At 41.9% G+C, this 26,183-nt stretch overlaps 1 protein-coding gene and 1 long non-coding RNA gene across 4 annotated transcripts; one reads left to right on the forward strand and one right to left on the reverse strand.

Annotated features, from left to right (window-relative positions):
- Positions 1 to 397: 397 nt before the first annotated feature.
- On the reverse strand, positions 398 to 26,163 carry BCL10 (BCL10 immune signaling adaptor). 3 transcript variants are annotated; one of them, XM_032798851.2, is made up of 4 exons: positions 25,854 to 26,004; positions 19,610 to 19,649; positions 4,801 to 5,089; positions 398 to 3,068 (listed from the first exon to the last, which is right to left on the reverse strand). In XM_032798851.2, exons 2-4 carry the CDS (start codon positions 19,613 to 19,615, stop codon positions 2,710 to 2,712), a joined length of 654 nt encoding a protein of 217 aa, XP_032654742.1. In that variant the 5' UTR covers positions 19,616 to 19,649; positions 25,854 to 26,004; the 3' UTR covers positions 398 to 2,709. The 3 variants fall into 3 exon arrangements, with proteins under 3 accessions (XP_032654742.1, XP_032654741.1, XP_074923877.1); XM_032798850.2 differs by lacking the exon at positions 19,610 to 19,649 and having other exon boundaries at positions 25,854 to 26,163; XM_075067776.1 differs by lacking the exons at positions 19,610 to 19,649; positions 25,854 to 26,004 and adding an exon at positions 9,073 to 9,266.
- On the forward strand, positions 22,232 to 24,606 carry LOC116835747 (uncharacterized). Its single transcript, XR_004376290.2, has 2 exons — positions 22,232 to 23,523; positions 24,141 to 24,606. It is a non-coding gene; the product is annotated as an uncharacterized LOC116835747 (long non-coding RNA).
- Positions 26,164 to 26,183: the final 20 nt, after the last annotated feature.

A 26,183-nucleotide genomic window follows, 5' to 3' on the forward strand; every position in this document is an offset into this window, starting at 1 on the left:
ATGATCAGTGTTCATTTTTTTTTTTTTTTTAAAGATCAGGCTATTGGAGGTTAGGTTAGAAATTACACATTGGAGTCTCTCCAACCTAGGAAGAGTTCCATGGAATGCTCAAGCCTCAAGTGAGGACGGGCACTCAAAAGAATCAGGAGTTGTGAAGTGGACAAGTTAGGGGAGTACTCTTCAACAAGCACACCTCTTCCTCAACAGTGCTCCCGAATTCAATGCCATGGAATTGTTGTAAATTAGCATACTGCAGTAATCTATAGCCGGTTTGAGCAGACCAGAGATGTTTTGTTTTAAGGTAACAGAAGCCACAAAGAAAAGTAATGGGGAGGGTGTGGACGAGAGAAGCAAGCAATTATGCAAAAAAAAAAAAAAAAAAAAAAATTCAACACAGTTTGTGATATTAAGTCTTTGTTTAAAATAATGCATAGGTTTCAAGCATTTGGTAAGATTACACACATTCATTAAAGATCTCAGGTTAATACAACGGAGCAATTACTGCACACAGAGTTTGTGGTACACATCCAGACATTTGGTAGTTATCTAGCAAATCTCTAACATTCACATTATGAACCCATGTACATTGTATATTTTTGGTTTGCACAGGATCAACCCCTCCTCCCGCATTCACCCAATTTGGGGGGATCTCCTGTAACCACAGAACTCTATCCCATGAGAGATTAAGTACATCATATAAACTGCTGAACCATTCACTTCTCAAATGGGCCTGCTCTTGCTCCTAAATAAGTTTTAGCATTAGTTTGAGTGGAAGGCGAATTGGATGCATTGACTGCAAGGCTCTCAGCAATTCTCAGGCTCAGATCCAGATAGAGTAAATTAGCCTAATTTCTATAATCACTTCCAGCAGGATAGCAAAATAAGTTACAATAGATAATACCTGCAGAGTTCATAAAAAATGGTTGGGAATGTTCAAAATATAGGGGTGTTAAGACACTTAGCTTGATTTTTAAGAGTGCTGAGACCCACAACTCCAAGCTGTAGTCAATAGAATTTGTGGGTAATCTGCTTTTTTGAAAATCAGGCTCAGTGTGCTTTAGATGGATGGATACCTGAAAACAGTGATTGGTGTGTCACATATTAATAAAAGCAACCCATATTTTTGTCATATGTAAGCTACCTCATTCTTATACTAAAGTTGTTTCTACATGATATTCTAATTAAACTTGACAGTTTATTTGAACTGAGTTAACATCCATTGACTAGTCAGACATGAACAACAAATAGCTACAGGATACTTTTGTTGATTACTTTTCTCAGTCCCCAAATGAGACCAGCCTCCTTTTGGCTGTCATCACCCATGAACAACGTGAGGCAGCTCTCCTCTGAAATCCAGAGGCTGAGCATATAGCCTCTGCAGGAGAATTAGCATTAGAAATGGAATCTGGGTGTGACAGACTAGAATACTTATCTTACTTTAGCAGTCAGTGTCAGAATTATACATTTTAAATAAAATCCAGTCTACCTTTTGATAAACAGAAAACGTAACTTTAGAAAAATACTCTGTAAAGACATCTGTACATAATACTGAGTAATACGATTTTTAAATTTGTCGTTTTGCACTTCTACACTTAATCTTCTAAAATTCAGTCTTACAAAGTGAGGATTAGAATGAGAAGGAAAGTATGAAAGGATCAAACATACTGTACTATGTCACAAGATGAGAACTTTTCCCATGTTAAAACAGTTAAAACTTGGTTTAGATTTTAAATCACTTGCAATGTAAACGTGTTACTGTAAGGTGTAAAAATTAAGTATCTGCAGTGCAATATTTCCTTGAGTACTTCAGTTAAAGACATCCTCCTGCTAGGTCCACCCATTAAATACTGCACCTTTTGCTTCTTACAGAAGCATGCCCTTACTTAAATAAAGGCATTTTATAAATAAGCTACTGAGCAACTCCCTTACTGGGATCTGAACACCTGACATTCCTTTCCACTATTAATATAAATTTAAATTAAAACAAATGCATCTCAAACCAATGATTTCTATATTATATTTAAAAACAGTATGTAAAAATGCATTTATCATATACGACTCGATTCAGTGTAGTATCTGCTTTTCATGTTTGGATGAAAATAGAGCACAAGGTTCAGAAAATTAGCATATTGAGAATTATTTGACAATAAGCATTTAAAAAAATCCTTGGCTACAAAGAGGCAAGTTCTGCCCTCCCAATGGGAGTGGTGTGTGCATAAATTTGAGGGAAGAATTTACCCTATGCCACGTAAAAGATTAGTCTGGCAAACTTTTAGAACTAGTACAAATATACAAGTTCTGAGAAAGTCCTTTTAAAGTGTTCTCTTTTGTAATAGCCATTTCCCCTCTACTTGCTAAAAATATCAAAATCTGCTAATGTTGGAGGATAAATATTTGTTCCATTGACTGGAAAAATTTAAGTAATGACAACATTAACATGAAATCCTAACAAAAACCCAAACAAGGTACAGCACTAGTGGCATCAAAGACTTCCAGAAACTAAAGAAACTGTCAGATACAGAATGAACTGATTACCACTTTAAACTTTTTCTTCTTTTTTTTTGGGGGGGGGGGGGCACTCATATAGGCTATTTCCCCCTATTTGCAATTTAAAGTTTGGAAACATTCTGTATGCTGCCTGCAAAGATATGTAAAAGTCTCATAACACCCCCTCCTTTAAGAAAGAGACAGGAAAAAGAGTCATTGAAGTCATTGTGGTAGAAGAGAACGAGATCTTAAAGGCAGAAAACGACTGTCACTTGAACTGGCACTGGCTTCCTGTTGTTCAGACTGCAGTTCTGGTGGAAGAGGGGGTGCTCCAGGATCCCCAGGTCCTGGAAGCGTGGTTGAGAAGACTGCATTTTCTGTGCTTCCCATCTCCACAATCGGTAAATTCATTGAACGAAGAGATGAAGCAGACACAAAAGCAGCTGTACTAAACTGTTCTTCTGGTTGATTATGGGTAGATTCTTTTACTTTTTCATAGTAATTGGATTCATCAGAATATGACCTAGAAAGATTATTTGTTCCTCCATACACTGAAGTCATACAGCTGCTGCAGCTCAGACCTAAACAAAACCAGGTTTGGATATTATTACAATTTGCTATGTATCTAGGTAGCTTCTCCCTCAAATTACTTCAGTGACATTTATTAAAATGTTCTAAAAGCCATCAAATTAGAGCATAGGTACTTAAAATTTATCAAAGTGAATCACTTGTCTTGTACACCACCTCTCCTGTCAACTTCAGTCTCACCTGACATCACACCATTCCAGTGTGAATTAAAGTCAAATTAGTTAATCTTTCACAAAAAACTAATTGTCCTTTTCGTCTTCCCCATTCTGTTCCCATCTATCTTCTCCAATATCCCCCTATCCCCACCTCTTTCCTCTCAGGAATCCTGTCCCCCCCACTCATGTCCTGAAATTTATGAAAATGGCAAGTAGATTTTTTTTTTTTACAGCACAAAAACTGCAGAAACTGAACCCCTTTTACCTTCTCTTTCCTTTTATTACTACTTTAACCAAAGGAAGTAATTTTGAGACTTTTATAATTCATTAAGGCATTTCAAAATTGAGGGCTAACATTAGGCTCTTAAATCCATATAACTTCTTACATTAAAGTGGCCAGATTTTCACAAATGCCGAGAATCACAAGTGCCAGTGCAGTCATTAGGAGCTGCAGGTGCCAAGGCCTTGTGAGAACTAAGCTGCTTATATTTAGGTGCCTGAATATGGATTTAGAAGCCTTAGTCTAGGCATTCCGGTTTGAAAATTTTGGCCTGTATGATTTACACAGAGCTCCTCATAGGAGACCAATGAGTATGTGTCACAATCAACTTGAATATGTTTTTCTGGATCAGTAAAAACAGAGTACCTCTTGAAAACAATAAGTAAGGCTTCAGTTTGAAGTCAGTCTAGCAGGAGAACACAGGCCAAAAATTCTCTTTACCTCGCACTCAAAAACAAAGGACATTTTTTGGGTGAAGAGAAGTATTTCAACTTATTCTTCAGCTAGCAGTTCTATCGATCTAATTCACTGGGAACAGGGCCTTATTTTTGTAAGCAAAGTCAGGCAAAACAGGGAAGATGTAAACCTTGGAGAGAAGAATCTGTTAAGATTTACTTTCTTCTAGGTTTCATCTTATCCTCAGCTTATATTTCTTAGAACCAATTGCTGGATATTTTTAGAGCTATGAATTACAATGTAATTTCAACTTTGAATACACTCTGTGACATCAAGTTATGATTCAATTTCTTGTGTGTCAACATAAAAAAATCCTTGTCCATACATGCTAGGCTGAGGCAGCAGCACATATGTGCATATATACATAAGACTTCGAGGTTTATAGCTTTGTTTAATGTTGACACACAAAGTGATGGTTTAATTTCCCAATACTGGCTCATTTTATGTTAAGGCGCATAGTAAGTTTAAAAAAATAGTGTTCCAAGAAAGAACCCATCAGGAAAGCTGATCACCAAACTCAAATTCTGCAATATAATCTCATGGAAAGTAAAGTTTGACAGATTTAGATCATGATGCAAAAATACTTTGTGTACATCATAAATCATGATCATTATTTTTTGTGACTGATTAAGCATCACTGTACTTAGCATGGTAAAAAGACATAGGAAGACACGGGTACTTGTCCCTAGAGGCTTAAATCCAAGTCTAATGTTGTTTGTTTGTCCTGCAAAGGAATTCTGAACCTAAGACAGACATGTTTTTTGGTTTACGTATTTTTACAGAGTCCTTTGAGATAAACATCTACTTTGCCATTTAACAATTTAAACATCTCACCTTTGAGAGCTTCAAGTTTTTCATTTTTGACTTTCAACACCACATCAGTTATCCTTTCTAACAGGAAGTTCTGTGTTCTCTCTCTTCTAATAGATTCAATCAAAGTATCTAGTCCCTTTGGATTTTCTGCTAAGTAGTCCAGTAACTTCCCAGTTTTCTTTCTACTTGAGGGTCGACAAGATATTTCTTCAGCGTCCTCTCTAGTGAGTATTTTCTTTGAACGCAGGTAATCAAAGTGTCTCTCCGCGATAATTTTGTCACACAAATAGGGACGCATCCTTTCTAAAGCCTAAAAAAAGGCAATACATTACTGTCATTAGATGATTTTCAACATGGCTAGGAGGATATATTGGAAAACATTCAAATTCAGATGATATCAGTACTGGATTATAAACCTACATTTCGGAATTAAAAACCCCACTGCCATGTTACCCAACAGCCAGAGATCCATTCTCTGTGTGTCTGTACAATGTATTTATAACTTTTTTTAAAAAGTAACACCCAGTGAAATCTCCCTCTCAGATAAACAGTCTTCCATTAAATAAGGCCCAGAGGAAATTAAATATAAATATATTTTAAATATTAAGTAGTAATGTGTTCATATAGTTGTGGTTTAACTGTGCACTATAGCCAAAATTAAGGATGGTCAGCCTTTGGATTTATGAACTTATGCCTGATTAAGACAGATACTAGATTGTTTAAACACTACATACTAAATATTAGTCCATGAACTGCTGGAAAAATTGCTAAATATTGTTAACTTCTAGCAACAACATTATAATGTCAGTGATTCATCATTTCAACAGGAAATGGCTGCTTCTGATGAAGTGATGCATGTTGCTAGAGGGAGAATTGCTATTAAGAGATTCAGTTCAACATCCTGTTTTAGTCAAAGAAAAAATTGAAGGGAAGGAAAGGGAGAATACAGATAATCTCAAATTTATACACACACACAATATGATAAGAGGAACAAATGGTGCATTTTAAAAAAAATCAAGAAATGCCAATGTTAAGGTTGTGTGCCATCTTAACTCTGCTCTCATGCACATTCCTTATGCTATTTTCACATAACTTGTGCCTCATTTAGTGCGCAGGTTGGACAGCTCTCCACGTATGACAAAGGTTTGCATCACCACTACATCATCCATCCTGTGCACAGAGGACCCAGTTCTACTCAGTTATACTGGTGAAAATTAGGGTAATTTCACTGTTGTAATAATTGACCCCAGATTGACCCTGTTACAGTTGCAGACTGATGCATGACCCCTGCATAAGACAATTATGTCTCACTCTGTTTCCTGTATGCTGTCTAACCTGTGTACTGAATGAAGCAGGGTTCCTACAGAAACAGTGGGTATGTACTGAGCATTTAAACATTTGCCCAGTGCCTTAATATGAGTGGCTGAGCAACTATTTGATTTGCTTAAAATTTAAAGAGAAAAAGCAACACAGGGTGATTTATCAATTTGAGTAAACTTAGTGCTCACATGTTTAGTAGCCAGCTATTGTTGCTTAACGCATTAGCATGTTGATGCACTCACCAAAAATTATTTTTCCATCTTTCCTTGTGTTAATTTTTACTAGACTAATTTCTTTGAGGCAGGGATCTTGTATTTCATATCCATAAAGTGGCATGCACAGCTATGACATTACAGAGACAGTTCCAAGATGTATTGTATCTCTGGCAAGTAGACTAAAGGTGACAAACTAGAGAGTATGTTATTTTACTATCTGAAGCACTTTTCAAAAGGAAAAGGAAAAATTAATGATATACAAGTCTAATAAACCCTTATTTATATATTCTTTACCCTAAACATTAAACTGACACATAAGGAACACTTCACACAGTAATGAAATATAGCCCCATCTGGTATGAAAATTAAAGTGGGTCCAGGTCTTCTATACAAAAGATACTATAAAATAATTATTGTATTTAATGTATGTATATATACACACACCACTGTCCTCTATTGGGTTGTGTATGTATCAGACCTAGTCAAGCAGGTACTAGCTCCCTCTAAAGGAGAGGCAGAAAGCTGCTCTTTTAGGGTATATCTAGACTAGAATAAAAAGGATTTTAAAAAACCCCTTACCTAACAAATCTTAAAACCCCCAAATAAAACTTCCCTTATGTACACCTGTTCACTGATCAAACTGAACCCTAGACTTTCACTTGACTAGCTAACTCTTTCTAAAAACTCACCTTTTATCCTAGTTTAGATATACCCTTGGTTCATCAGGTGGATGAAAGCACTGGAGCCAAATCGGGAGTACAGTTCCTAATGTGACATAACTGGCCAATGATCAGAACTGATGACTAGATAACCTTTTTTTAATTTCACATCATCGCATGACCATTAGTGGGAGATCTACTACTGTGGTTCTCAACCAGGGATACATGTACCTCTGGGGGTACGCAGAAGACTTCCGGGGGGTACATGAACTCGTCTAAATATTTACCTAGTTTTAGAACAGGCTACATATAGAGCACTAGCGAAATCAGTACAAACTAAAATTTCATGCAATGACTTGTTTATACAGCTCTGTATACTACATACTGAAATACAAGTACAATATTTATATTCCAAATGATTTATGTTATAATTATATGGTAAAAATCAGAAAGCAAGCACTGTTTTAGTACTTTTGTATTTTTATGTCAGATTTTGTAAGCAAGTAGTTTAAGTTAGGTGTAACTTGGGTGTACGCAAGACAGATCAGACTCCTGAAAAGTGTACAGTAGTCTGGAAACGTTGAGACACACTGATCTAGTACAGGCTAGCCACTGTTGGTCTCAGTTTGCTCAGATATGGCAGTATTAAAAGCTGGTAGCTACCCGTGCTTTGTCTACTCTAGATCGCCTATTGTTCCTACCACTTGCAAAGCTTCAAAGAAATATGTAAGAAAAAGCAGGGTGGATAAAAATCAATGATTTAAAAAAAATAAAAGTCAGAATTTAACTTGATTTTTTTGATAAAATGCTTTTTGAGGAAAAACCCTATCTAAAGATAGTTTTAATTAAGATACATCATAGCTCAAAAATCTCTCATTGTAGGGATTATAAATTCTAATTCTATAGTATGAGAAAATATATTCATGTAATGCAGAGGTGGGCAAACTTTTTGGCCTGGGGGCCACATCTAGGTATGGAAACTGTATAGCGGGCCATGAATGCTCACAAAATTGAGGGTTGGGTTGTGGGAGGGGATGAAGGCTTTGGCTGAGGGTGCAGCTGGGGATGAGGTGTCAGAGGGCAGGAGGGGGATCAGGGTTGGGGCAGGGGGTTGGGGAGCAGGAGGGGGGTCAGAGTGCAGGTCCAGGCGGCGCTTACCTCAAGCAGCTCCCGGAAGCAGTGGCATGTCCTCCCCATGACTCCTATGTGGACGCACAGCCAGGCGACTCTGCGCTGCCCCGTCCACAGGCGCTGCCCCTGTGGTTCCTACTGGCTGTGGTTGCTGGCCAATGGGATATGCGGGGCAATGTATGGTGCCCCTTGGCTACCCCTATGCATAGGAGGCAGGGGGGGATGTGCTGCTGCTTCCAGGAGCCGCTTGGAGCCCCAGCATGCACAGAGTGGGGACAAGCCCTGGACCCTGCTTCCTGACTGGAGCTCAAGGGCTGGATGCGGCCCCCAGGCCATAGTTTGCCCCCTCTGATGTAATGTTTAAGAAAAGTTTTGTTAATGAGTTCCAATAGGTCATGGATCAGGGACCCAATTTTATCAGGTTCCAAGGGCTTCTGTATAGATTATTTAGGTTAATCTTTCTATCCACCCAATGGGACGTAGCTCACAGTCTAGAAGATACCATCAGACTGCTTAGTTTTGCAGTTCTCAAACTGGATTTGTGTCTCCAGAGAGAACATGCTTGTTAACAGCAAAAATGTTTTTAAACAAACAAACAAATATATAGAAGTGAGAAACAACAGACCTCATCCCTATTGTCCCTCTGCAAATTTGTGTACAGAAGGTCAATCCCTTACCTTTCTCTAAAAGTGCAAAGTTTCAAAAAGTTCAAAAAGAAGATTGTTGGGAGCAGAACAGATTTAGGCAAGGAGTAGTAGTCTGGAGATAAATGTGAGAAGGGAGGGACAGGCAGTAGAAACAAAAGTGAAACTGTTTGAGCAGCATATTCCACAAGTCTTGAGGTCTGAGTGTAGCCTTCACTGATCTGAGATCTACCATATCATTCTCTCACTAGAAGGGAAAACCTATAATAGCAGTAGGGTGTAAAAGAGACCTTGTCTGGGAATATTTTAATGAAGTTCCTCTACCTGTGGGTAAGAGGCATGTGTGCAAAATGCAAACAGTGCAACAAAGAAATGCAAGGCCTGGTTGCTCAAATGAATCATCATGAGAAGTGTTCCTTTCATCATCTTCAACACAGCTTCCTCCTGAGAAGGAACATGTCTGAACACGAAGGATCTTCAGGCTGGTAAACTTCTTTATTTCATACTTCCTTCTTAACGACTGCTCCTGTCTTCCTTCTGGACTATTCTTGAATTTTCACGTTTGAGCAAAAAATATAGTTGTTACTCTATGGTACTATCATTTTGGATGCAGTTGTGATAAAAAATAAATAGCTGAGATAGGCAGATCTTCCTTTTACAATTTCACCTTTAAAGTAATACTGAGTATCAGTGAATGCAATGAGTAATACTAAATGAACAGTATGGTAATGATAATCAATACATTATTTTGTTTAGGAGAATCCATCCTCAGCATACAGGATTCTGAAGACTGTCCACCTTCAAGATTGCCATCATTTTCTATAGTTTCAGAGTTATCTGTCAATGAGAGTGTTTCAGTCACATATGTATGGAGCAAAAAGGAAAAAAAAATCTCCATCATCTAGAAACAGCCAGAAAGAAGTGTGTGATAAGAACCAGCAGATTGCAAAAAGAGATAATTGATGAAAAAATTGCCCGGTTTGTTTATGCAACAAACTGTCCTTTCCATATGATTGAGAACCCACAACTCATTAACATGGTTCAGTCATTAAGACCAGGATAGACTACCCAATAGAGCAGATGTCGCAGGCAAATTGCTGGATAAAATTTAGGAAAGAGAAATTGAGCAGTGTGCAAAAGGTCTAGAAGGTAAAATTGTTAACCTAATTCTTGATAGGTGGAGCAACGTCTACAATGATCCTGTTGTATGTGCTTGTATGACAACAGAAGAAGGCAATGTCTTCCTTACAGAAACAACTGATAACATCAAGAAATGCGCACATGCAGGAGAATACTTACAAGAAGTAGCAGTAAAAGCTATAACAAACTGTGATAAAAATTCAAATGTCTAGTACGCAGCTTGGTCACAGACAATGCTACAAACGTATTTAAGATGAGAAGACAATTAGAAGAGAGTCCCAAGCTAATAACCTACGGTTACAGTGCTCATTTGATGCACCTCCAAGCCAAAGACTTCAGTGTTCCAGAAATAAAGGCTAATGTTGAAATCTCAAATACTTCCGTAACAACCACTTTGCAGCAGCTGCTCTGAAAAAAGTGGGAGAAACGAAGCTAACTTTCCCAAAAGATGTGCAATGGAACTTAGTAGTGGACGGTTTTAAGCCCTGAATCAAGAACTGGCCCTAATCTGATGACAGTTTGTGAAGAAAATCTTGAAAAAATAGATGGCACTGTCACAGCCAAAGTTCTCAACATTGGGCATAAGAGAAATGTTGAACACATGCTGAGTACCCTGAAGCCTATTTCTATAGCCTTGAACAAAATGCAGAGAAATAGCTGTTTTATTGCTGACACTGTTGAAATTTGGAAGGAACAGAGCGAGATTTTAAGAAGAGGAATTTGCAATGACAGAGAAATTACAAGCATTAAAAAAATGAATGGGACAAGCACTATCTCCAGCTCATTTTCTTGCAAATATTCTCAATACTCAGTACCAGGGTCAAACCTTAACTGCTGAGAAGAGGACTTGGATATGACATGGACACCCAGCAATCATCCCTCCATAATGCCAACTATAATAAACTTCAGAGCTCAGGGTGAACCATTCAAGAAATGTGTGTTTGCTGATGATGTTTTAAAGAAAGTCACACCAGTGAACTGGTAGAAGTCACTTAAGCACTTGGATTCAGAGGCCACGTCTACACTACAGGATAATTTCGAATTAGCATAAGCTGGTTTTATAAAACAGATATTGTAAAGTCAATTGCACGCGGCCACACTAGGCACATTAATTCGGCGGTGTGCGTCCATGGTCCGAGGATAGCCTCGATTTCTGGAGCGTTGTACTGTGGGTAGCTATTCCGTAGCTATCCCATAGTTCCCGCAGTCTCCCCCGCTCCTTGGAATTCTGGGTTGAGAGCCCAGTGCCTGATGGGGCAAAAATCATTGTCGCGGGTGGTTCTGGAAGCAACAGACAACCATTTCGCGCCTTTTTTCCTGGGTGAACTGAGCAAACGCCATAGCACAGCAAGCATGGACCCTGATCAGATCACTAACGCAATCGTGGACGTTGTAACCACCTCGCGTGTTCTCGTGCTGTCTATGGTGAACCATGATCTACAAAGGCAGACGAGGAGGAGGCGGCAGCTACAGCAGTGCGGCGACGAGAGTGATGAGGACATGGACACTGAATTCTCCCTAAACGCGGGCCCCTGCGCTTTGGAGCTCCTGCTGGTAATGGGGCAGGTTCTACCCATTGAGCGCGCCGATTTTGGGCCGGGAAACAAGCACAGACTGGTGGGACCGCATAGTTTTGCAGGTGTGGGACGATTCGCAGTGGCTGCGAAACTTTCGCATGCGTAAGAGCACTTTCATTGAACTTTGTGACTTGCTTTCCCCTGCCCTGAAACGCCATAATACCAAGATGAGAGCAGCCCTCACAGTGGAGAAGCGAGTGGCAATAGCCCTCTGGAAGCTTGCAACGCCAGACAGCTACCGGTCAGTCGGGAATCAATTTGGAGTGGGAAAATCTACTGTGGGGGCTGCTGTGATGCAAGTAGCCAAAGCAATCATTAAGCTGCTGCTACGAAAGGTTGTGACTCTGGGAAACGTGCAGGTCATAGTGATGGCTTTGCTGCAATGGGATTCCCTAACTGGGGGGGCGATAGATGGAACCCATATCCCTATCTTGGCACCGGAGCACCAGGGCACCCAGTACATAAACCGCAAGGGTACTTTTCAATGGTGCTGCAAGCACTGGTGGATCACAAGGGACGTTTCACCAACATCCACGTGGGATGGCCAGGAAGGGTTCATGACGCTCGCGTCTTCAGAAGCACTACTCTGTTTAAACGGCTGCAGCAAGGGAATTACTTCCCAGACCAGAAAATAACAGTTTGGGATGTTGAAATGCCTGTAGTTATCCTGGGTGACCCAGCCTACCCCTTGATGCCATGGCTCATGAAGCCATACACAGGCAGCCTGGACAGTGGTCAGGAGCTGTTCAACTACAGGCTGAGCAAGTGTGCAGGATGGTGGTAGAATGTGCATTTGGCCATTTAAAAGGCGCGCTGGCGCACATTACTGACTCGCTCAGACCTCAGCCAAACCAATGTCCCCTTGTTATTGCTGCTTGCTGTGTGCTCCACAATCTCTGTGAGAGTAAGGGGGAGACCTTTATGGCAGGGTGGGAGGCTGAGGCAAATCACCTGGCCGCTGATTACGCGCAGCCAGACACCAGGCGATTAGAAGAGCACACCAGGAAGCGGTGCGCATCAGAGAAGCCTTGAAAACGAGTTTCATCACGGGCCAGGGTACGGTGTGACTGCTGTGTTTGTTTCCCCTTCATGAACCCCCCCCTTCATTGACTCCTTCCCTGTAAGCCAACCCACCCTCCCCCTTTGATTACAGCTTGCTTAAGGAAAAAATAAAGTCACTATCGTTTTAAAATCATGTCCCTGTTCTTTATTATTCGTTTAAAAATATGTTAAAAAGTAATTATAAAAAGAGGCAGAGAATTGATCAAGGTATCCCGGGTGTGGTTTGGGAGGAGGATAGGAGGGAAGGAAAAGGCCATTAAGCACATTTCAATGTAATGACAGCCTTTTGGTTGGACTGTCCACGGGGGTGGAGTGGGCGGTGCAGAAAGCCTTCCCCCCACGCGTTCTACACGTCTGGGTGAGGAAGATATGGAACATGGTGAGTACTGAGGGTGGTTAAACAGGGCTGCAGCGGCACTCTGTGACCCGCTGCTCTTCCTGAAGATCCACCAGACGTCGGAGGATATCGCTGATTTGGGCCCGGAAAAACAAGTACAGACTGGTGGACCGCATAGTTTGCGAGTGTGGGAAATTCGCAGTGCTGCGAAACTTTCGCATCGTAAGAGCACTTTCTTTGAACTTGTGACTTGCTTTCCCCTGCCCTGAAATCCTAAAACCAAGATGAGAGCAGCCCTCACAGTGGAGAAGTGAGGGAAATAGCCCTCTGGAAGCTGCAACGCCAGACAGCTACCGGTCAGTCGGGAATCAATTGGAGTGGAAAAATCTACTGTGGTGGCTGCTGTGATGACAGTGCAAAAGCAATCATTAAGCTGTTGTCCTGAGTTCTCAGGCTCTTTGGGAAGAGTTGTTCTGCTCTAAGGTTAACTCTGGAAACGTGCAGGTCAATGTGATGGCTTTGCTTGCAATGGGATTCCCTAACGTGGGGGGGCGACAGATGAACCCATATCCCTATACTTGGCCCTGGACACCAAGGCACCCAGTACATAAACCGCAGGGGTACTTTTTCAATGTGCTGCAATAGCACTGGTGGATACCACAGGGACGTTTACACATCCACAGGATGACATGCGTCAGGATTATTGAACGCCGCTTTCTTCAGAAGCACTACTCTGTTTAAACGGCTGCAGTCCAAGGGAATTACTTCCAAACCAGAAAAACAGCTGGGATGTTGAAATGCCTGTGTTAATCCTGGGTGACCCAGGCCTACCCCTTGATGCCATGAGTATTCTGAAGCCATAACACAGGCAGCCTGGACAGTGTCAGGAGTGTTCAACTACAGGCTGAGAATGCAGGATGGCCGGCGAATGTGCATTTGGCCCTTTAGAAGGCTCACGGCGCATTACGATCGCTCAGACCTCAGCCAAACCAATGTCTCCCTTTGTTTTTGCTGCTTGCTGTGGCTCCCACAATCTCTGGGTAAGGGGAGACCTTTATGGCAGGGGGGGGGCGAGGCAAATCCTTGGCTGCTGATTACGCACAGCAGACACCAGGGCAAATTAGAAGAGACACAGGAACGGTGCCGTCAGAGAAAGCCTTGAAAACGAGTTATATCATGGGCCAGGTCGTGTGACTCTTGTTGTGTTCCCCCTTCATCAACCCACCCCTTTATACTCCTTCCCTGTAAACAACCACCCTCCCCGTGATACAGCTAGCTTATAGGAAATAAAGTCCTATCGTTTTAAAACATGTATTTCTTGTTAAAAAGTAATTATAAAAGGGCAATGAATATCAAGGTCCCAGGTGGGTGGGAGGACGGATGAGAGGAAGGAAAGGCCATTAACACATTTCAATGTAATGACAGCTTTTTGGTTGGTCCACGGGGGGAGTGGCGGGTGCAGAAGCCTTCCCCGGTTCTTACACGTCTGGGTGAGGAAGATATGGAAATGGCGAGTACTGAGGGTTAACAGGGGGGCTGCAGCGGCCTCTTGTGACCCGCTGCTCTTCTGAAGACTCCACCAGACATCGGAGATATTACAGTTTGATCAACGCAGGCAGCTCCAGCCGTTGCATCCCATTGCAGAATCTTCTGCCTACCACTTTCCTCTCAAGCGTCCTCTCCTATTCTCACGTCACTTGCATCTTTACTGTACTTGGCTACACGTCCTTCCACCTCATACTCAGATGAGCTCTTTCAATGTGGTTACACTGATTCAGCGAAACTATCATCTCGCGTCCTTCTTCTCTCCGCTTATCTGAGGTCTAGCCTTCGGGTGGATAGGGAAGGCTTGAAAATAGTGCAGCTGCATGAGGGGGAAAACAGGGAGAAGAATAATTTTTACAGAACCAATGCTTTACTCTTCACAGTAACAACACTAATTCCCTTACATAGCACATGTGATTTCAACTACAAAGTCAGCATTTGCATACCGTTTAATATATTGAGCGCCTGTGCTTTGGTGTACAGTTTCTCACAGATCAGGTTCCGGGCATCAATTCAGCTTGCATCGGCCATGGTAGGCTTTTCCTGTCTACCTGGCCAGTGCCTCTGAGTTCAGATTGCTGTCCAGAGCGGTCACAGTGGTGCACTGTGGGATACCGCCCGGAGGCCAATAACGTCGATTTGCGTCCACACTAACCCTAATCTGATACGTTAATATCGATTTTAGCGTTACTCCTCTCGTTGGGGAGGAGTACAGAAAACGATTTAAAGAGCCCTTTAAATAAATATAAAGAGCATTGTAGTGTGGACGGGTACAGCGTTAAATTGATTTAACGCTGTTAAAATTGGTTTAACAGCATAGTGTAGGCCAGGCCAGAGACTGTTGAAGTGATAATCTCACTTTTAACAGCAGTAGCTTCTTCTGCTGGTATAGAAATAATATTTTCTTCCTTTAGACTAATTCATTCAAAACTGAGAACTCGTTGTGCTGGTTGTGGGATATGGTGATTAACCCTCTCCAACGCTGGTGTGCAGTCTACTCCAGGGATCGGCAATCTCTGGCACGCGATCTTTCAGGGAAATCTGCTGGCAGGCCGGGGCGGTTTGTTTACCTGCAGCATCTGCAGGTTGGACGTGGGCCAAGAGATGTTCTGGCCGCCACTTCCCACAGCCCCCATTGACCTGGAATGGGGGACCGCGGCCAGTGGGAGCTGCGATCGGATGAAGCTGCAGAGGCTGCAGGTAAACAAACCATCCTGGCTCACCAGCGGATTTCCCTGTCTGTCTGGTGATGTTCTCCTCCTAATATAGCATGGTAAGAAAATCCCCCAAATATTAATGATTAAGCTGTTGAATTGGAGATAGTTCACCTCCCAATAACTTCATAAATATCTGCTTCCATTACCTTTGGTAAATGAAGTAACCAACTAACCAATCATTCATTTTCTGATATAGCTGTAAAACTAATTTGAAAAGTTATCAAAATAAATCACTTTAAAAATGTATAGTGCGTATCTTCTAAAAATGAAACCTACATCTGAGTTGTGAAGAATATGTATTAAGGTTATACCAACCAACAAGAATGCACTTTTATGTAGAAATCCATTATTAAATCGACTCTTCCTGACTAGTGATTAAATCATTATTTAAATCAATTTGGTTTAAATCAAATCCACCCTGAGAAAGCATAACAGATCACAGTATGCTTGCATGTGGTAACTGATCGCAGCTTTATACAAAGCTTACTGTTGCTAAAATACAGCAGAGAGTGTAGTTAAATGAGATAGTGTCTGGGATAGAATTAAATATAGAACCCTACCAAATTCACAGTCCATTTTGGTCAATTTCATGGTCATAGTATTTTAAAAATTTTAAATTTCATCATTTCAGCTATTTAAATCTGAAATTTCATGGTGTTATTATTTAGGGGTCCTGACCCAAAAAAGCATTATAGGCAGTGTTCCCTCTAATTTTCCCATCCATGTGCCAAATGAATTTTGTTACATGCACCAATATGGAGGTGATGTGTGATGTATAGCGCTAAATAAGCTACTGCATGGCTGCGCAGTTTACAGGGAATTTAGGTGAGGGTGTGTCACAAGATTATTGTAGGGGAGGTTGCGGTATTGCTATCCTTACTTCTGCAGCTGCTGGCAATGGTGCTGACTTCAAAGCTGTGCAGCTGGAGGGCAGCGTCCCCGCCAGCAGCAGCACAGAAGTAAGGATGGCATGGTATGTATGGTACTGCCATCCTTAATTCTGCACTGCTGCTGGCGGTGTGCTGCCTTCAGAGCTGGACACCTAGCCAACAGCTGTTGCTCTTTGGCCACCCAGCTCTGAAGGCAGCGCAGAAGGGTGGCACTACTGTGACCCCCTAAAATAAGCTTGTGTGACCCCCCTGCATCTCCCTTTTGGGTCAGGACCCCCAATTTGAGAAACACTCATCTCCCCTGTGAAATCTATATAGTACAGGGTAAAAGCACACAAAAGACCAGATTTCATGGAGGGACACCAGATTTCACGGAGGGACACCAGATTTCACAGTCCGTCACACATTTTTCATGGCCATGAATTTGGTAGGGTGCTAATTACCAGTATATACAAAATAAAGTGCATCAGTAGATACACTGATAACTTTAAAGCATTTGTTCTTTAACAAGTGCTGTGCTTAACTTTGTCAGTCAGTCATCAAAACGGAGATAAGAAAATTGTACCAATAATGACAATAAGTGGGCTATTGCTTGAATAAAGAAAAAGTGGTTTTAGTAATAACAGTTATCAATGTGTTAGAAAATAATAAGTAATTTAATGGAATTTACACTGAGAAGAACTGTAGATGTGCAAGAATCCTGCTGTCTCAAAAAACAAGAATGCTGTCATATAAAGTAGTACCAAGTGAGTGTAGAGGAGCCTGAGGCACAGGTTTACTCTAAAAAGTGACTAAACAAATTTAACATGGAAATCAGTGGCAGTGTCTCAGTCAGATTTTTTTTTTTAACTTGCAAACTGTAGCCCCCCACAACTCACACAGGGCTCTAACCGTCATGCTAGGTTCTTTTATAACTGGAATTAATGCATGAGATTAAGAATTATACAAACCAATTTACATCTGCTATGACACCTGTGGAACCCTGTCATAAGCAACATCCAGGTAAAGACTAATGCGAATGGTGTTATATGGGGACAAAATATAATAAGACAATGCAATTTGCACAGACTGGCTTGCAGAACCTAATGCTATGATGATACATGAGATGGAAATAACCCAGTTTGATTGTTTGTCTAGCGAGTTTGTGGATATGGCAGTTACGAAAAGAAAATTTTATCTGCAAACTGCACAAGTTTAACCCAGAGGTTAGGCAGTAAGTATGAAACCTCCATAAAGCCATTTTACAAAGCCACTTTTAGAATATAACCCTTCCTACTGTACAGATAAACTGCATTGCTGTCAGATGTTGAGCAGATTGCCAAACAAAATATTTTCAGAGAAGATTTTACATTTACTATCTCGCTTTACATACTACTAATTTCTCTGTAGGTATAAAATGATGCCTGATATATAATGTGCTTTTAAAAAAATGAATCTGTTCTGAACCAAAAGAACCCACATTTCATATGTATAATTATACCACACACACATAATGGATATATACAAATAAGCCCCCTTTCATGGAAAATTCATGGATGTATTTAAAAATATATTGTTTGGGGAAACTAAAAATGAAAACATTTTAATTTGGAGAGTTTTCCAATCCTCCATTCCCTCAACTACCAGTCTCATTTCTGACAGGTGTCTCAGTTTCTTATTTCAGCATTGTTTTTTTATACCAACCACCATTCATTCTTCAAAAGCAAGGACAAATTCACTAAGCTGTACTGGGCTTTTACTCTTCCACTGAGCACCTTCTCAGGTGCTCGCAGGAGTAGAGTGAAAATGCCCTGGGAAAGAGCTAGGAGAAATTAAGATACACTAGACCAGAGGTTCTCACACTGTGGTCCGCAGACCATCAGTGGTCCACAAGCTCCATTCAGGTGGTCCGTGGATATTTTCTTCTAATGTGCAAGCCTGGGTGGCCGCACACAAGAAAATGAAGGGCCACCCACCTAATTAGTGGAGTCGCGCAGGCGTGGCTCACCTAATTAGGTCCCTGGACTCTGGAGAAGATGAACATGTAAGGTGAGGTGGTGGCTGGGGGAGAGGAAGGAAAGAGGTGTGGGGGCAGTTGGGTAAGAAGAGGGAGTGAGGGGAATTTGGGATTTGCAGGGCTGAGGGGGGCAGAGAAAGAGGCGACTTTCCCCAGCTCCAAGATTGCAGCTGCTGGGGAGAGACCCCACTCCTTCCCAGCCCGGGGACTGCCACAGCAGGGAGAGACTCCCCGCTCCTTCCCAGCTCCAGCTCAGGGGCTACCACAGCGGGGGAGAGAGGGCACATCCATTGTTTTAAAAAGGTAAGACTACAGATATTAAAATATGAGTTGTGTGCCTTTATTTGTAGAACAAAAAATGTTAATAATTAAGTTTTTTTTATATAGCGCTTTTATCCAAAGAGCTTTACAATAGTTAGCTAATGGTACAAACAATATTTGGAAAGGTCATTAAGTGGTCCACCAAGACCCTCAGCAGTTTTCAAGTGATCCGTGGAAAAAAAAAAAAAGTTTGAGAACCACTGCACTAGACCATGAGTGAAATTTAGAGTAGGAGAGGGATTTGAAGAGACAGAAGGGAACAAAAGATATTTGCTGAAAGTTAGACTTTCTTCTAAAAGGAAATCAGTTTCCATGGATAGTGGTGCTGGTAGCAATATTCTGGTTAACAGCACATGAACTGGGTCCAGTTTGAGAGACTTTTAAAAAAAAATTGAGCCTCAGGTTCTCTCAGTGTCTAGACAAGTGAATGGCCTAGTTTAGGACAGCCTGCTGAAAACAAGGCTGCCAACATTTTATTATGATGCTAAAAACACTATGAGAACTTTTAATTAACAGGCATGGGGAGAGGACCTTCTAAAAAACTTCTAGCCTTGCTGTCAGCAAAGTATTAGCCCCTCTCATCAGCTTCCCTGGGGTGTAATAAAGGAATCGGGTAGAATCAGGTGTCGATGTTGTTCTCATGTTAACTAGATAAGAAAAGGAATCATGCACCTGAAAGAATTCATTGAAAGGTACATAATAATTCAGTACAAGATCAGAAAGAAGGACCATGATTAATTAAACTAAGTGTACAAGTACTTCAAGATATTATCTACCTTCATCTAGATGCTTATATGGCCCCCATCAGTGTAGTATCTGAAAGTGAAGAAAGTACAGGAAAAAGAGCAACTAAGAATAGCACTGCACAAGAGATCACAGGAAAATCATTTTTTAAATAAATATTCAGAAAAGTACCTTATTTCATTTGCTTTCAGCTTATTGGCAGATGCCAGCAGCTAGGGACAACACAACAACAAACACCAATGCTACTAAAAAAAATTGTATTCTGGCAACATATAGCCAATGAGATTTGTATACAATGAGAAGGAACAATATCATGTAAACCTCTGTAGTAATGTTTAATGCATATGCTGGAAAATTTACTCATAATTGTTCTAGATAATTCTAAGGTTTGGGAGTGAAAGGGAAATGCTAGGTGTCACAGTTTCAGGGCAACTGCATCTGTATTCCCCTTCCACAGTCCACCAAGGGCACCCACTTTAGACATTTCCCAGATGTCACTTCTTTTGGGTGGAAACCTGTGTCTCACTCTTTCCTGGCAGAGGATCTTAAGGCTGCACAACTCCTTGCTTTACACTGCGATATTCCCGCAAGCCAGACCGCCTAAAAAGATCATTGCCAGCACTGTGCGTTCTTTCTGAGGGCTATGTCCAGTGTATTGCCCATGGTTATAAATTACAACACAGTCCTTCCAAGCAAACATTTATTTTTAAGGTAAAAACGTGATAGAGAAAACATACTAAAACAATAAAATAACCTACACCCATGCTAAAAAGCTTACCATCAGTCACCCTGTCTCCAACCCCACCACCTCAACTCCAAGGTAAGGCTCCGCTAGGTTTTAGTCTTTTCAAAACCCACAATTGGGTTTTCCCTGTGGTTAGACCCAGAACCTGAACCCAAACTGGGCAGGTCAGCTGTTGCTTTATATAGGTCAGGCCTTTGATCTTGGCCTTCTGTAACAGATAAGCAGCAGACAACACTCTTCTCAGGGCATACCATAACCAGAGTTGGGTAATTTGCATTAGTCTCTCCCTAGAGATTCTCCAGGAAATCCACTTAACACTTGTTGATCCAAAAGTCCAAAGTGTCTGGCACATTTTCAGTATAGTCTTTTGAACTCCCAAGTCTCACGTTATCATATCTCCCTTAATACAATAAAGTCATCCAAGGATACTGCAGGAAATAGCTATATCTGTCACACTAAAATTTCTCTTTTGAGGTAAAATTAATTGTGCCTTATGAGGTATGCTAGCCGTTCTGAGAGTTTAGAACAGGGGTCAGCAACGTTTCAGAAGTGGTGCGCCGAGTCTTCATTTATTCACTCTAATTTAAGGTTTCGCATGCCAGTAATACATTTTAACCTTTTCAGAAGGTCTCTTTCTATATGTCTATAATACATAACTAAAACTATTCTTGCATGTAAAGTAAATAAGATTTTTAAAATGTTTAAGAAGTTTCATTTAAAATTAAATTAACATGCAGAGCCCTGCAGACTGGTGGCCAGGACCTGGGTAGCGTGAGTGCCACTGGAAATCAGTTTGCGTGCCGCCTTCAGCACCTGCGCCATAGGGTGCCTACCCCTGGTTTAGAATAAGAGGAAACTTTAGGACTGAGAACAATGTCTTGCATGGGGTGGTTCACTGCTGTTCTTTTTCAGACTTGAAAAGTTCCTAGTCTCCATGACTTCCTGAGGCAACAAGTTCCACAGCTTAATCACACATACTTTTTTATGCTATTTTCTCTTATTGATTTTGAATTATTCAGCTTTTATTTAATCAAATGTTTTCTTGTTCTTATGTTTTGAGATGAGAAGAACAGAAGGTCCCAATTTACCATAAATTATATGTACTTTTATCATGTCCCCTCTTATTCATCTCCCTTCTAAAATAAACCATTCCAATCTTTTCAATTTCTCTTCAAATAAGTTTTTCCAGGCCTTTGATCAGTCTCAATGTTCTTCTCTAAACCCCATCCTGTTTTGTAATATCGTTTTTGAGATGGGGTAACCAGGACTGCACACACTATTCCAGGTGAGGCATCATCACTGATTAATATTGAAAACATAATGCCTTTATATAATTGTCAGGGCTGGCTCCAGACACCAGCATTCCAAGCTGGTGCTTGGGGCGGCGTTCTGCAAGGGGCGGCAGTCCCTGTTGTTTTGCCCCCAAGCAGCGCGCCAAATTGCTGCCCCGGGGTGGCGGGGGCAGTCCGTGTGCCTTTAAGGCGGCAGGCGCGTTTCCGCGGTGAGGGCAATTCGGCAGCAGCTTCTATGTTTAGCTGTCCGGGGCGCCTTCAGCTAAACATAGAAGCTGCTGCCAAATTGCCGCAGCAGCAGAAACGCTCCTGCAGCCCTAAAGGCACACAGACTGCCCCTGCCGCCCAGAACGGCAATTCGGCGTGTTGCTTGGGGCGGCAAAAACTGTAGAGCCGGCCCTGATTATTGTCCATCTTTTTCCTTATGTATCCTAACATCTTGTTTGCTCCTGTAGCTGCAGTAAAAAGAGTGACATTTTTAATGGAGCTGTCTAAAGAACAGTGAGAGGCAATGGCCATTTTGAATGAGAGGGAAAGAAAATCTCGTGAGTCTTTCAAAAAAAAAAAATCAGTGTAATTTGAGATATCAAATACTAAGACCATAAACATGTTTTCTGGATGGTTTTTCTACAGAACAGAGTTAAAATTGTTTGGGTGCCCTAACTATACATTTTCATACCTTAACATTTAGATTTCTTTTCAGTTTAATTTTAACTCTGAATTTCCTGGTTTAACATGCTTTTAGGATAATTTCAATATCCCTGTGATGTATTTTACCCTGAATTATTAAATAATCTCAACCATAACTTCATTTTAACAGTTTGTCTCAAATATTAACTTATTCCCAAACACAATCTGTTTTCTCTAGTATTAAAAAATGCATAAGAGAATATCAGTAATGTTTCTATATTATGAACATAACATAGGAATGGCCATACTGACTAAGACCAGCGGTCCAGCTAGACCAGTGTCTTCTAACAGTGGCCAGTGCCAGATGCTTCTTATTTGTTAAAAAGATTTGTTATACTGATTCATCTAGATGGATTTTAAAACCAAAAACTTTAATAACTAAATCATACTAATTCAATTTTCACATTCAAATGCAACTATCACCAGTGTGACATGCAGCAAATGTTTAACAGTTAAGAACATAAGAAAAACGTAACAAAAACTACAGGGGAAAATGTAGGTAAACTGGCATCTGGCCAAGAGACCAAAATTAACACACTTACTTCTAGGCAATTCTAGTCATCACAAACAGTATACACCTCCATTTTATAATTCATCTAAAAGAGCACCTCCCCAGCCCCATCATCAAACTGGGACACTGGTTCACGACCGACTCAGAGAATGATGTCTTCTACTGACTCATATTACTCCATGCAGCCCCTATGTTTCTCCACAGGTCTCTGATCCAAGCACTAACCTGGTCCAACTCTACTTAGTTTCTGAAGACTGACAAGACTGAAGTGGCATAGGTGCAGTTTTCCTTTTTGCAAAAACGCAGTTGTTAAATAAGTATAGTTGTCACAATAACAAATAAAATTGAAAGACTAGGTATTACATTCAAATCAGAATATATTTATTGAAGATGAAGGGGGTTTTAGAATTTTAGATGTTAACTATCACAGTATTACTCCCTCTTGTGGTTCTTTAACAGCAAGCAAGAACATGAAAAACCATGTGCCACAAATTCTGACAAAGCACTTCAGGTAAATTACATAAGCAGTGAAGACAACTATTAAGAAACCAAAACCAAAGTCAAACAGACATGCTTCACTGAAATGAACATAAAGTATCTAATGATGGAAGTGAGAGAAACTACTGAAGAAAATCAATCCAGTAACTCTCAGAGATTCAGTAAAACAAATTTCAACAAGGAGCAGTAACACCAACATGCAAAACAGATGTGTATGAAAACAGAAATAAATTAATGGACAAGACCCCAATCACAAGTTACATCAGGTTTTGCCAAAAATCTTTCATGAATCAATAACTTCAGTACTTCAGAAAGCAACTCAGTCCAGTGGCTGTTTTTGCAGTCTAGCCTAGAATTAGATTACATAGTACAGAAATGTATTTTTTCATCCTGGAAAACTATCAGATCTTATCTTTGCTTAGGCCTCATCCTACACAAATAATTTTCTGAGACTCACACAAAATTTCTCCTCTTGTTTTTAAAGTTCATAGTCAAATTATCTTAATCTTGATAGGCTGGATATCTCCATTCCACTTTTCTCAACATCTCCGTATCCTGTAACATTGATTCAAATATTCACAACAAAATAAATGGCCTGGATCCTCTCATCTATTATACACTAGCATATCTTCAACCATCTAGGGCTCTGATGCTGCAGACCCACTCACATGCTTAACTTTATGCATGTGCCTATGTGTTTGGAGGACTGGCGCACAAATTATTTTCTCCCTCCTGCACTAATGTAACCGAGCTCTTAACTGTGACTCCTGTAACATTTATTTCTCTTCATTTATTTTTGAGCTTGCTTCTTTCTGCCTGTTTTAGAGATGGCAGCTGTGAAGTGACTGGAATCCTGAAAGAGATTAAACAGTGGTTTCCCCCATGCCCTTGGACCTTCACTGTGCTGCTGGAATGGAGACACCAACCATCTATAATAGTGGTTCTCAAACTTCTGTGCTGGTGACCCCTTTCACACAGCAAGTCTTTGAGTGCGACCCCCCCCATTAAAAAACACATTTTTATATATTTAATACTATTATAAATGCTGGAAGCAAAGAGGAGTTTGGGGTGGAGGCTGACAGCTTGCAACCCCCCATGTAATATCCTTGCAACCCTGAGGGGTCCCAACCCCCAGTTTGAGAACCCCTGATTCTATAAGGATATTAATGAAACATTCACAGTGCTAGAGAATAAGGAGTAAATAAATAATATTGCCTGCTAGAAGCTGATAGTTTTTGCTCAGCCAATGTAGTCAGGCACCAAAGGAACCAAAAATAAAGCTTAGAATATTGACATTTTGTTAATCCCTTGTGTGTCTTTTCCACCAACTTTTTTATGCCTTAGAATCACTTATGGCTCAGCTGTGACCTCATAACTAGGCATTTGAGCACCCGGGGCAAGCAAGCATATTTGCACCCCTTACCTTTCCCCCCTGCCATCATTCTCTCACCCCATTCAGAGGCAGCACTTACATGTTTGTTGATAGTGGGGGGGGCACAATTTAAAGGTTTGGGGAGGGGGCATGTGACCCCCCCACAGAGGTTTTCAAACTGTGGTGTGTGCCCCACACCCCCCTAGGGCAGAACAATGGTGGGGGGATGAATGGTGACACCAACTGGTTTGGGCCAGCCCCACATGGCGGGGCTCAGGTATGGTGCACCACTTCCACCTCCTGACTCAACTCAGTGAGCCACCCAACCTGTCAGAGGTTTGGGGGGCACACAATAAAAAAATCAGGGGAGCAGGAACATGATCCTGTGTACCCCCACCCCATGCACCACTTCTGCCCTCATTTTTCCACCCCTTCAGCTTTACGCCCTGGAGGACTGCCCCACTCACACTGGTTACAGCCCTGGGTCAAAATAATGTAAGATCTGGGTTTCTGAAATCAATTCCACTTTCTGATATTGGATGATCAGGAGAACAGTTAACAAACAAAACACAAATAGGCATGCATTTCGCTCCGAACTATACAATTAAAAAATAATTTCAGCCTCACTGCTCAAAGCCAGGGACTTTTGTTATTTTTTTCGCCACAAACAGCCCAGCCTGGTTGGCCTCTCATCCTTTCTACAGTGTCAGTGTTAACTGAGAACAGAGCTACACGCGGACATCCTGCCTGAAGGAACAACATTATTTCTTTCACGACCCCTGCGTGTGTCCTGTGACCAGGCAAAGGGAGGCGGAGGGGACAACCCAGCTCGCGGTCAGCGGCGCCCCCACCAGGACGCGGGGTGTGTCATTTAGCGGGATGCTCAGTGGGCCCCGCGGGCCGGGGGCGGCACTTCCTGGGGTCTCCGCCAGACACCTGCAAACCGAGACAACGGCCCCGGGCCGCCCCCGGAGTTGCTGACGGCGCGCGCCTAGCCCCGCCCCAGGTACTGTGGGGGGGATTTCCCGGCCCCCCAACGATACGGGAAAGGCGGCTGCACGGGCTGCGCGTGACACTCCATCCGGCCGGCAGGAAGCGAGGACCGTTCCGATCCCCCCGGTCTACCAGTATTCCCCTCCCCACCCGGCTCCCGCTCGGCCTCACTCACTTCCTTCTTCACCTCCGCCATTTCATCCTCGGTGAGCGGCCGCGCGGCGAGCCCAGGCCCAGGGCCCTCCATGGCGGAAGCTCCCCGCCGCGCCTCCCAACGCAAGAGTAACGACAGCCCTTCCAGCACCGCAGCCTCCGCCACAGCGCGCACGCGCAAACCATGGGAAGCCACGCCCACTTAGCGAAACCGCCACGCCCCCCGGAGGCGCGCGCGCGGCCTGCGAGGAAACGTACGTCTCCATGCGCTCGCAGCCGGCCTACGGAGGAGCGCGTGTTTGCCGACTTTCGCCCCACCCCCTCCCTCCTCTGCGCGAGACTGCCCCTCAGG

This window comes from Chelonoidis abingdonii, chromosome 7 (assembly GCF_003597395.2).
Source record: "Chelonoidis abingdonii isolate Lonesome George chromosome 7, CheloAbing_2.0, whole genome shotgun sequence".
NCBI classification, from domain to species: Eukaryota; Metazoa; Chordata; order Testudines; family Testudinidae; genus Chelonoidis; species Chelonoidis abingdonii.